Source organism: Hemicordylus capensis, chromosome 2 (assembly GCF_027244095.1).
Source record: "Hemicordylus capensis ecotype Gifberg chromosome 2, rHemCap1.1.pri, whole genome shotgun sequence".
Taxonomy (NCBI): Eukaryota; Metazoa; Chordata; class Lepidosauria; order Squamata; family Cordylidae; genus Hemicordylus; species Hemicordylus capensis.
Genome location: NC_069658.1, coordinates 71660040 through 71673455, shown reverse-complemented (window position 1 = coordinate 71673455; position 13416 = coordinate 71660040). Strand labels below are relative to the sequence as shown.

At 40.8% G+C, this 13416-nt stretch overlaps 1 protein-coding gene across 2 annotated transcripts in view; it reads left to right on the top strand.

Moving 5' to 3' along the window:
- Window positions 1-13416, top strand: part of EFNA5 (ephrin A5) — a 339455-nt gene that overhangs the window by 321606 nt on the left and 4433 nt on the right. Inside the window, exon 4 of one of the 2 annotated variants that reach the window (XM_053298051.1) lies at window positions 11-91. The exons of the other annotated variant lie outside the window; for it this stretch is intronic. Coding sequence (XP_053154026.1) covers window positions 11-91 — 81 coding nt within the window. The remainder of the gene's footprint in view (window positions 1-10; window positions 92-13416) is intronic. 2 annotated transcript variants of the gene reach the window in all.

Genomic DNA, 13416 nt, shown 5'->3' with positions numbered 1-13416 from the left:
TTTGTTATAGACAACTGTATGAAAACTATAGGTGTTCATGATCGTGTTTTCGATGTTAACGACAAAGTAGAAAATTCATTAGAACCAGCAGGTTAGTATGCTTAGAGAATCTCTTTTAACAATTGCGTCTATCCCTCTGGTGCTTCTGCTTCTCTCCCCTCTCCCCTCTCTCTGCATGGTTTGCATGGTAAAATGACTCTGCTTTTACTCATTTCTCGCAGTGCTAATATTGCTTATGATATATCTCATTTGCTAGTGCTAGTATTCTTGTGTAATGGATGGGAGACACCTATGCTTTTTCCATGGCAAATGATTTACTCAAACATGGCATCCCAGTTTTAAAAACCTGGTAGTCTTCTGTTCCCACTCCATTTTTATAGTAAATTGCCGCACAGTATCCATTCAGGAGGTAAAAGCTTAAGGAAGAAAATACGTTTCTCTATATTTTAAACACTGTTCATTCGTATACTTACTGTGTGCATTAAAAGTATTTATTAAACTGGTGTTTGTCCTGCCCACTACATGCAACTGACGAGATAGGTTTCCCTAAATAGCACATTTTATTTATTGATGGTCAGGGTTTTACAAATATAGCCAAACTTCCTTTCTAAAAATGTCATCTTCTGATCTGTGTTCTAGAGCTAGTATCCAGTAAGATCTGGATACTAAAATCAAAATCATTGCAGATTTTCACATGGGGGTGACATGCCTATTACAGGTACTATCTGTTCAAACTAGTAACAGATGTGAAACACTATTCTACAATATTCATTCAGGTCCTGTACATACCTATGCAGAAGCCTATGTTCAGCTATTGCTGATCTCAATGGAAATGTATATGTCCCTTAACATAAGAACATAGGAAGCTGCCATATACTGAGTCAGACTATATCTAGCTCAGTATTGTCTACCCAGACTGACAAGTGGCTTCTCCAAGGTTGCAGGCAAGAATCTCTCTCAGCCCTATCTTGGAGATGCCAGGGAGAGAGCTTGGAACCTTCTGCTCTTCCCAGAGTGGCTCCATCCCCTCAGGGGAATATCTTACAGTGCTCACACATCAAGTCTCCCATTCACATGCAACCAGGGCAAGACCCTGCTTAGCTAACGGGATGATTCATGCTTGCTACCACAAGACCAGCTCTCCTCTCCTAAAGATTGCCTGCAGTTCAGATGCTTGCAATAAATATGAACACGATGTATACACTTTGGGAAGTGTTGCTGGCCAAACCTATAATATGATATTGACAATGTCAAACACTTAAATCTTGCAGATTTCAGTTACTGAGTTAAGCACATACTTAATTCTCCCATTTAAACCAATGGGATTTAAATATGCATAACTTTGGCTGGATTCCACTCATAGAATATAGGCTGGCATACAGTCCAATGCAGTGCTTGCTCTGTTAACACTTCTTGTTAGCATGAAGTGTTAACACTTATTGTTAGGTCCTGGGAGGAAGAGGCAATTTTTGCATATCTTGTCTTCCTTCTGAAGCCTTCTGTGACTTCAGAAGATATGTACCTGACGTCTGTGTGGCCCTCAGGGACATATTTTTTGTGTTATAGTGGGCTTCAGAAAAGGCGAAATTTAGGAAAATCACCCCTCCCTTGTATTACATACACAGCATCTCTGCACCAGTGCTTTGTTAGTCTGGAAGTTGGCCATTGTGTTTATGGAGATTGCATATGTACACACATTTATATATGCAGACTGTTGACTATTTGCAAGCAAATATGTCTTACAAATAATTACTTGCAGCTAGCCTATATATAACAAGCTTTCCCTTTAAGTTACTTCAAAGACGATTTGCAACTGGCATGAAATCAGCATTTTTTCAGTTCTATTTTTATAATGAAATGAATATTTTAATAATATAGGACTGTTAAAAACTAACCTAGTGATGTCTGTGGGCATCACTTTCACTGAAGAGGATCTTAGCATTAGCAAATATAGGATCTTAGGGTCAGGATATATTGGTCGATGATCATTTATCTATGTATTCAAGTCTGGATGATGGGAAATGGTTCCTCCCACACTTGAAAACAGTCCTTTGTTTAAGCCCCAGCCACATAACCTTGTTCTGGTCCCCCCCCCACCCCATAATTGATTGTTTGTGTAAAACAAATCTTGTCCTATGGAATTGCGGAGGTTTTTTCCTCATACAGAAAGAATAAACTGTTTTCTTTGTAATCCATATTAATGTTGAAATAAAAAACCTGCAAGATAACAAAATGAGGTCATAATCCAACAAATTCACTTTTCTCTGTGTTCTGTTGAAGCCAGGAAGGCTACGACTAATATAGATTGAGTAAACTTACCTTTGAGTACCTGTAGCAGGATAAATACTTGAAGGACATAATGCATATTTGTTAGAGATGGATGCAGTAACAGGTGCTTGACTGTGAACACCGCAATTAAATTCAAGTGAGTAGAATGTTGCTGGACACAGCACACCTCAAGCAGCTCTCAGCTCGATTCTGCGCACACCACTGCTTGAACCTTTCTCCAAGACCAAAAAAAACCCTAGGGCGGTAGCAGCAAGAGCTCCCACAGATACATGGAACATCTGATTCCTGGTTAGAAAAAGTAACCATGCACATCTTTGGGAGCCCCTGCTGCTGAACTGCCTCTTCCATTCCCTCTTCCCCCTCCCTGTTTTTGCTATGGGAAGCCTGAATTGGAAGCAGTGGAAGGGAGGCAGTGGAAGGGACTTTTCAAATGGGACACTTTTGGGGGCGAGCCTGCTTGTCCATTTCTACTTATTGGGTATCTGTTGAGCCTTCCCTGAAAAGCTCTAAAAGATAAAATTGTATAACTTCCCAAGTCATTGTCTCATATTTAACTATTTTGGTGGTTAAGGAACTCTAATATTTAATACACATTCTGCTGTCCTATCATTTTATGCTCCAGTGCTTTACTCAGTGCATGCTTAGTATTGATGAAACTGCCAGTGTATTCCGTAACCCTGACTTAAAGCTTTTCTTTTCAATAATTATACAGTAACTTTTTAGCTTTTCCTCATATGATAGAGCTCGGATGTGCAAAACTTTCCACAGTCGGAATGGGCCATTTTGAGTGTGCTGAGCTGAGAACAGAATATCCTTCTGATGAAGGGCCTGTTCCAAGCTCAGAACGGCAATGACCCATTTTGAGTCAGAACGTTCCGAGTGTTCCAGGCGCCATTTTAAAATCCAGAATCATGCTTTTCTGGCTGCCGCACGTGCACAGAAGCCAAAAGAGTGCCATTTTGGAATCCAAAATGGCAGTCTTCTAGCCTCTGCATACATGTGGCAGCCATTTGTATGGTGGTACTTACCACACAAATGGCCTCTGCGAAAGCGCGAGACCAGAAGAGCACTATTTTGGGTTCCAAATTGAAATGGGCCATTCCATTGGAATAACTGGTTGTTCTAACACAATGTTCCACTGATTTAGCATTCCACTCCGAGCTCAGAAAGATACACTAAATGCATTTCTTGCACATGCCTTTACCTCACAAATGTAGTAAAAACAAATGCTGAGTATTATGGTGTGCCGGAGTTGTGTAGCTGTTGCACAACCGCAGTGTGCTTGCAGGAATGCAGCACTAATCTGGAACACAAACTCCAGACTTCTCACTACTAGCTAGTGCAACAGTTTTGTACTAGTGCAACCTACCTCCACAGGTGGTTCATTGCTCTGGATGTCATCCAGTCTTGTCTTGTAACACACATTTTCAATCCAGTAACTCAATAGCAATTACTATCAGCACAGGCAAACTGCCTTCAACATGTAAAAGAGAAGAGTAAGGGGAGATATGATAGCTGTCTTTAGATATCTAAAGGGCTGTCAAGTAGAAGAAGGAGTCGTGTTCTCCATTGCACTGAGGCAGGACTAGAACCAATATGTTACAAATTCAGCTTAGATTTGGGGAGGATTTTCCTAACTGTAAGAGCAGTTCTGCACGGAGCATGTAATGTTCTGCGGAACAGTTGTCCACCAGTGCTGGACAACTATGGAATGTATAAACACAATGCATAGGATTATTAAAAGATATCCAAATAAAAATGCATTCAGGCTAGCACGGGGCTGCTTTTGCACAAGTGAGCTCTGATCAAGGCCTTCCCACTCACTCCAGTGAGAGGGCAGTGCCATCTGTACATTCCTATTTCATGCATAGAGATGTAACCAGCTTACAAGTTAATGGGAAAGGCCACATGAGCTCATTGAAGTATATGTAGACATTTGGATTGGAGCCAATTTCTGCTTTGACACCAGAACATTTTCACAAGATTACTTGAGCAAATATCGTTTTGGTAATTCCCAGATTGCTAACAGCTTGCAATTAACATGCCGCTTCATTAGCAGGGACAGTCCCACTGAATTTTGTTGCATGCTGTCTAAACTATGTACTAATATGCCTGTCTTTGTAGTGTATATGTCTGATTTGCGTGCTCTCTTGTCTTTTACAAAAGAAATGGGGTGAGGAAAAGTCAGGTGACAATGCACAATTACCAATCAAATAAATAGAAATACATTATGTGTACATCCTGTCTTTCCACTAATACAGGCTTCCCAGGCAGCTTAAACACATTGTTTCAAACAATCCATTACCATTAAAACAAGGTTAAAAAAATTGAAGGGGAAAAATCACAAAAAGCAAGATCAGCAGCTCATAAAGAACCAATAGATGTATAAGCTGAAAACTAGGACAAATTAATGGCACCAAAAGTTTAGGCAATGAAGAGGGGGTTTTATAGGCACATGCCTGAGGATATGTTTGTGTCTGGGTGCCCCACAGAAAAGAATTCACTGGCTAACATCCAGGTTAAGAAAGCACTGTTGCCACAGGTACTTCTGAAGGGTTCAACTAATGAAGCTCCACCACTCATGCAGTGGGGGTGGGGTGGGGGGCTGGGATTTCACCAACATCTTCTTCCCTTGAAAGTATTCTAAGGATTGCACACGCCTCAGACATATTTTCAGGTGGCACAGCGTGCTTCTGGAGGAAAGGGAGGTCATTGAAATTCCTCCTGCAGTGGAGCTTTGTTAATTGAACTCTTCAGAAACACTGATGCTATATCAATCTGAATTTCAGCCACTGCCCCTCATAGCTACCCACCTTATCTCTGCAGTGGGACATCCAGAGCAAAGTTGCTATGGAAGGTATCTAGTTCATTAGCCTCTACATAGTGGGGCAAAGGAGCACCTTTCAAAGAGGCGACTCTCTTATGTGAAGGGAAAGCAACTATCCCTATTCAGCCCAGCTGTCGTGTGTGTGTGTGTAATATTTTTTTTTTAAAGGTTGAACCCTTTAGTGACACAGCATTTTTAATACCTTTTGCTATATTACTTACTTTAAGAATGTTTTGTTAAAAAGTGATATATAAATATTTTTAACACTAATAATAATAAAAAAGAAGAAAGCATCTTTTAGAATTTGTAGTCTTAGATTGTTTCAGGCCTTAAGAATCAAAACTTGCTTTTTGATTTCACCAGGTAATTGACTTGAAGCAAATACAGATCTTTCAAGCACAGCATGATGTGCCTCTTCTATGCGTCCTAGTTAATAGCATACAAGCACAAAGCCCCCTAATTTGGTTTCCAAGCATGTTTTTTGTAGGAAGTCTCACATATAATACACTGCATTGCAGTAGTCTAACTTGAACCTATGGAAGTGTTGATAACATTGGTAAAATCAGTTTTTCTCAGGACTGCTTAATATTTGGAAGTGTATGCAATTTATTGTTCCAGAATTTCTTTTGTACAAAATCAAACATAAAAAAGAATCTAAATAGTTGGGAGTGGGGGAAAACAAAGGAAATGGGCTTTAATATGTTAAATAGTTCTCATGTGAAACGATGAGGATATTCACACGCCTGTGCAAAACTGGGCTAAGGGAGCCCAGCCTGGTTTTTGCATGTACATGTGAACCACCAGGATCAGGCCGATCCCGGTGGCACCACAGCAGCAAACTCGCCTAAAAAGCCTCCCTTGAAAACAAGGTTAGGAGAGCAAGCAAGCAAGCCTAAACTCATTTTTCTGCTCGTCTGTCAGTCGTGGCAGCCAGACTGCAGGGAGCCAGGGGAGGCGAGAGGGATCCCCATGATGCACCATTCACTTGCGCGTTGCATTATGGTATTTCTGGGGGTCAGGACAGCACATCTTAGCCCCCGACCCTCCCCACTGCCTGGGCATGCAGGGAATTGTCTGAACATGCAGGGAGCGTGCCCAGCACAGGAGGAGCAGTCGTTTGAGGGAAAGGTAAGTATAACCCACCTTCCTCTTGAGCCCTTCTCACCGGTCATGAGAAAGGACTCTGTGTGAGACTTCATACTGACTCAGACTATTAGTCCATCTAGGTCAGTACTGTACACTGAGTGGTAGTAGCTCTTTGAGGTTTCAGACAAGGATCTTTTTCAGTCCACCTGGAAACACCAGGAATTAAACCTGGGACCTTCTCTGTGCAAAATGTGCTCTTTATCACTGACCTATTGCCTTCTGCTAGCTTAAACTATAAAAAGAGTGAGGAAGAGTCTGCTTCTGCATAGCCAGACCAAAAATACCTTGCTGCCGTTTTAGCATGTTAAGGTTAGGATCAAGTGTCTGCACTTCAGAGATGTATGTCTGCATGAAGAGTAATGTAGAGTAGTAACTTGGAATCTCTGTGTTAGAAACAGTCAAAATGGGTTCCATTTTTTTTAGCACATACATTCTGTTGTGGTTATTGGCAGCCCTCGGTCCAGATCCAAAGTGCTACTTTGGATCTGGGATTATTTTAGGATTTGGGATTTGTGCTTTTTTGTTTTGTTTTCCTTTGAATAATAGACTACTTTGCTATATGATAAACTGCTGTGATGGCACTTACATTTTAAAAGTGGTTGGTCATGGCATGGGTGACTGCTGCATTGAGAAACAGAAGCCCAGCTTCTCCTTGGGCACACAGAACTAGTTGAACAGTTCTTTGGATTCCCAGCCATAGTTATTTATTAATTTAACAAATTTTTAAACCACCCTGTACACAAGTGCCTGGGCTGTTCACAATCTAAAAACACAACAATTAAAACAGTTTAAAATACAGATAGAACTCTAAAACTTAAAACTATAACTGCCAGCCATAATTAATTGTCACTGGGGATTATGGGACGAGCCAGATAATACCCATGGCCAATAGGGTAGCCATAAGCAGCACTGCCTCTGTCAGGGACCCTCGATAAGCCTTCTCTCCTCTTTTTGCTTCCACACTGTAAAGCGAATCATGCATCTCGCCTCCTTGCCACCAGTAATGTTGCTGGCCCAATGAAAACAGATTTTGAAGGATCAGGATGACACTGCAGTATCCAGTTATTCCCTGGGTGAATGTGTGCTTCCACAGTAGAAGGGCCTTCTTTGTGCCTTGAAGCACTTCCTTTGAAACAGAGAGTTTCTGTAGGTCCCATCCAGTATTAATATGTGCTACCGAAATTATGTTGTACCATATATTCAGGCTGTGCTTTATATATAGTATGAGATTTTAAGCTCTGGAATCTGGACTAGTGTCTTGCCTAATGTCTCTGTATGTTTTGTGGCAACCCATATATTATACAGCTTTGATAATTAAAATGTAATTCACTCTGCTCACCTGTGATATATACATAGCACTACACTGCAGGAGACTGTGACTTAACATGTGAATTTGCAATTATCTAGCGCTTTAGGAACAATTTACAGATCACTTACCTTTGCTAGCTTTGTTCAGTCTGAATAAACAAATGAATTCTTTTCTTTACGAGGCATATGGATCTGATCAAAACTTGTTCACTAATTTGGGATTTGATTTTTTTTTTTTTTGTTCCACCTAAATACTGAGGCGTTTTTTACCCAGATTCAGGGGAAATTTTTTCTAGAAATGTATCCTCAGCTGCCAATGATATGGGTTATTTTGAACTTGAAAATGGTTGGGATCTTAGCCTGTTTGACTTAAAACTAAAAAAATAACAAAACAATGCTAATTGTATGTGCTATATAAGAATCTTAATCCCCCCCGCCAATAATCAGCATTAAAGGTAAAGTGTGCTGTTCAGTCGGTGTCGACTCCTAGCAGCCACAGAGCCCTGTGGTTGTTTTTGGTAGAATACAGGAGGGGTTTTCCATTGCCATCTCCCGCACCTTTCAGCATCTTCATATATCGCTGCTGCCCGATATAGGTGTTTTCTATAGTCTGGTAAACACACCAGGGGGGATTCAAACTGGCAACCTCAGGCTTGCTAGTCCTTTCATTTCCCCTCTGTGCCATTAGGTGGCTTAGCCTAATTGAAATATCCCATGGTTGAGTGGTGGGTGGGATGGAATCAGTAAGGGACACCTAATAAGGTTTAAAATGTTATATTCAAACAATGCAAAGCATTATTTGGACATTGATTTAATTGGAGTGCTTGAAAGTATTTAAAGACATGTCAGATCAATAGTTCATTTTCCCCTTATATTGTTTAAATTTAAGGTAGAGGGGAATAAAGGGACTGGGTTAAAAAAAACTTCATTATAATCTTGAAACTGTCCAGTTTAACTGATATTGTATCCATTCATTATGTTGTTACTTGATTTTATTATATTTTTTGTGGAAACAAAGTGGTGGAAATTTTTCTATTATGGAACACTTTTTGCCCCACACCAAGGCCAGCTGTTGAGATGGGATAAAGCTAAAATGTCCTAGAATGAATACCAGCTGGAAATGAGCATGACCAATATGTTCTTTGTTAAGAGTAACTGATCTGTTGTGAGCATAAGAGACCAAAGGTCCAGCAATCTGTGGCCAATCAGATTCTTCTGGGAAGCCCAGAAGTGGGACATGTAGACAAATGGCACCTTTTCCCTGTTGCTTCTCAGCAACTAGTAGTCAGAGGCATACTGCCTTATAGCCATCATCAGGCATTTACAAATCTGCTTGCCCTCTTATTTCCACTGTCATTTTTGAGAAGGTAAGAAATGGTAGGAATCTTTTCTGAACAGTAGGAGAGGCTCTCCTTGTTCTTTATCTTTTCCATATCCCAGAGCAAATGACAGAAGACCCACTTCTCTCCTAAGTCATCTGCCAGTGCCAGAAAATAATCTGAGGGAAGAGAGGGAATGGCTGGAAACCACAAATAACTGCTGGCTAGTGAGCCAAATCAAAATCTGCTGATCCCAGTCCATCATTCCTAGTGCCACCCACAAATTGTGGCTGTACCATTGTCTTGATGTGCTGCTTATATTTTTGGAGACATTAGCTTTCATCCTTTGAAAATAATATTAATTACATTTTTGTGTGGGGAAAATTATTTTAAAAAGAATAGTCGTAAGAGATTTTCTCAGGTTTTGAACATTTCCCATTACAGCGATTTACCTATAAAATGATATTTTATAGTTACTAATTGATAAACATGCACACATACTTACTTTATTGCCACCCTCCACACCAGCAAAAGATTTTATAAGGATACTCAAATCTATTTTAGACAATGTAACAACATATTTGATTTTTCAGATACACTGAGCTTGTTAGTCGAGATATTAAGTTGTTCTGAACCATTCATTGATGGAGCATAGTGCGATCAAATTCCGCATATATGCAGGGAGAGAATCACCAAGGAAGTCTAACACAGACACTTTGAATTTCAGAAGAGGAAACCTCTCTAAAATGAGGAGTATGGTGAAAAGAAAGCTGAAAGGGAAAATCAGGAGAATGATTTAGCACCAGAATGCATGGAGTTTACGCAAAACCACAATGCTGGAATCCCAGTTAGATTGTATAACCAAAAGAAGGAAAGGTACCACTTAGACCAGGAGGATGCCAGCATAGCTAACAGGTAAAGCCAAGGAAGCCATAAAAGGGAAGAAGACTTCCTTTTGAAATGGGAAGGCCTGTCCAAATGAAGAGAACAAAAAGGAACACAAATTCTGGCAAAAGAAATTCAAGGTGACAAGGGAGGTGAAAAGAGAGTTTGAGGAACCTTTAGCTGAAAGCATTAAGGGGGATAACAAAAACTTATTTAAATACATAAGAAGCAGGAAACCTACCATGGAAGCTGTTGGACCATTAGACAAAGAGGGAGTGAAAGGGATTACTAAGGAGGATATGGAGGTTGCAGAGAAGCTAAATGAGTTCCTTGTGTCTGTCTTCATGGCAGAGGATATTGAGCATATACCTATTCCTGAACCAGGCTTTTCGGGGATGGAGGCTAAAGAACTGAGTCAGATAGAAGTGTCGAGAGATGATGTTCTAAAGTATCTGAAAAAATTGAAAATTAACAAATCACCAGGGCCGGACGACATCCATCCAAGAGTCCTCAAAGAACTCAAATGTGAAATTGCCAAGCTCCTTGCTAAAATATATAACTTATCCTTGCAATCAGGCTCTGTACCCAAGGACTGTAAAGTAGCAAATGAAACACCGATTTTCAAGAAGGGATCCAGGGGTGATCCGGGAAATTACAGGTGGGTCAGCTTAATGTCAGTTCCAGGCAAATTGATGGAAAGCATCCTCAAGGATAAAACTGTAAAGCATATAGAAGAACAGTCCCTGCTGGGAGTGAACCAGCATGAGAAAACTCAGCAGTCATGGGATAAGGGGACAAGTACATGTGTGGATTGCTAACTGGTTGAAGGACAATAAACATGTATAAATGGAGAGTTTTCACAATGGAAGGAACTAGAAGTGGGGTCCCCCAGGGATTTGTACTGGGACGAGTGCCTCTTAATTTATTCATAAATAATCTAGAAGTAGGGGTAAGCAGCAAGGTGGCCAAATTTGCAGATGACACCAAACTCTTTCAGGTAGTGAAATCCAAAATGGATTATGAGGAGCTCCAAAAGGATCTCTCCAAACTAGGGGAGTGGGCAACAAAATGACAAATACAGTTCAGTGTTGGCAAGTGCAAAGTGATGCACAATGGGACGGAAAACCCCAAATTCAAGTACCGTATACGTTGATGGGATCTGAGCTGTCAGTGACTGACCAGGAGAGAGATCTTGGGGTCGTGGTGGACATCTCATTGAAAGTGTCGACTCAATGTGCGGCAGCTGTGAAAAAGGTCAATTCCATGCTAGGGATCATTAGGAAGGAGATTGAAAATAAAATGGCTAATATTATAATGCCCTTACACAAAACAATGGTGCGGCCACACCATTGTGGAGTACTGCATACAATTCTAGTCACCACATCCAAAAAAGGACATTGTAGAAATGGAAAAGGTGCAGAAGAGGGCAACCAAGATGATCGGGGCCTGGAGCACCTTCCTTATGAGGCAAGGCTACAACACCTGGGGCTATTTAGTTTAGAAAAAAGATGACTGTGGGGAGACATGAAAGAGGTCTATAAAATCATGCATGGTGTGGAGAAAGTGGATAGAGAGAAATTCTTCTCCCTCTCACATAATTCTTCTCCCTCTCACATAATTCTTCTCCCTCTCACATAACACTAGAGCCAGGAGTCATCCCATGAAACTGATTGCCAGGAAATCTAGGACCAACAAACGGAAGTACTTTTTCACACAACGCATAATCCACTTGTTGTATTCTCTGCCACAAGATGTGGTGACAGCCAACAACCTGGATGGCTTTAAGAAGGGTTTGGATAACTTCATGGAGGAGAGATCTATCAATAGCTACTAGTCTGAGGGCTATAGGCCACCTCCAGCCTCAAAGGCAGGATGACTCTGAGTACCAGTTGCAGGGGAGTAACAGCAGGAGGGAGGTCATGCCCTCAACTCCTGCCTTGGCTTCCAGCAGCATCTGGTGGGCCACTGTGTGAACCAGGATGCTGGACTAGATGGGCCTAATCCAGCAGGGCTGTTCTTATTTGTTTGTTTTTACATTTTATATTCCACTCTTCCTCCAAGGAGCCCAGAGCAGTGTACTACATACTTAGGTTTCTCCTCACAACAACCCTGTGAAGTAGGTTAGGCTGAGAGAGAAGTGACCGGCCCAGACTTACCCAGCTAGTATCATGGCTGAATGGGGATTTGAACTCCTAGTCCAGCACTCTAGCCACTACACCACGCTGGCTCATATGTTCTTATGTGTGATTTGAGAATGGGTTTTTCAATCCAATGCTTTCAAAGGTGACATAAGTTGCAGTACTAAACGTATTGGATAGGTTAATATATGTGGAATCTCAGTTAAAGCCTGGCAGTGACTCAAAACCCATGCCATCATCGTTGTCGTCATCATCATCATCATCATCATCATCATCATCATCATCATTATTATTATTGCTACACAGTCAGACAGGTGTTATTGACTGGTTTTTTTTTATCCAGACATCGAGTCCTTCCCAAGGACCTGGGATGGCTGAATTTTATTATCAGTGTTGTTGCTGTTATTATTATAGATATCGTCGCAGAATATAGGCTGTTCCCAGTAATGTTGCTTTTTGTAATTGGCTGATGGTGATTTCTGTGTCCCCTAGGGTGTTGAGGTGCTCTTCAAGTTGTTTTGGAATTGCACCTAGGGCGCCAATTACCACTAGGATTATTTTAGTCTTCTTCTGCCACAGCCTTTCAATTTCAATTTGTAGATCTTTGTATTTGGTGATTTTTTCTATTTCTTTTTCTTCTATTTTGCTATCCCCTGGTATTGCTATGTTGATTATTTTAACTCGTTTTTCTTTCTTCTTGACTACAGTTATATATGGTGTGTTGTGTGGCAGATGTTTGTCTATTTGTAGTTGGAAGTCCCATCTTCATTTTTGCATCTTCATTTTCTACCACTTTTTCAATTTTATGGTCCCACCAATTTTTGGCTACAGGTAGCTTGTATTTTTTGCAGATGTTCCAGTGTATCATCCCTACTACCTTGTCATGCCTTTGTTTGTAGTCAGTCTGTGCGATCTTATGGCTTCATAATCTGCTATTTTTCGTCTTACTCCCAATCACACCCTTTACTGGTCATTTGTTTTGCTTCATCTGGATGAGCACTGGCCTGCTTTATAACTCCAGTGCAAGTACTCATTCTTTCTGTGAGCTGCTTCCCATAGCTGCTTTCTTAGTTGTGATCTGACCTATTTCACAATGGTGGCACTTGAGAGCCACTGGAGTTGCTCCAGATATGTGGCTGCTGCAGCAGACTTACCTTCAGCATTGGTCAGTATTTGTGTTTTCCTCATCTAAAGCACACAATTTCTATAATTTTTAATGGGGCCAGCAAACATTAGCATGGCAGATCTACACAGCAAGGCATTTTCTGCATAAGAAGACTCTGTCTTTCCCCACCAATAACATGTGGACTAGATATTGTCCTATGGAAGACTTGTGTTGATGATACAATATGCTGGGATACACATTGATTTTCTGGAGAATCTTTAAATTACTATATGGGAGATGGGACAGAGATAACTCACAACACTATTCCAGAATTTGAATCTGCATTTCAGCTACCGTAGTGGCTTTCTGCTTCCATTGACTTTAATGAGATTTAAAAAG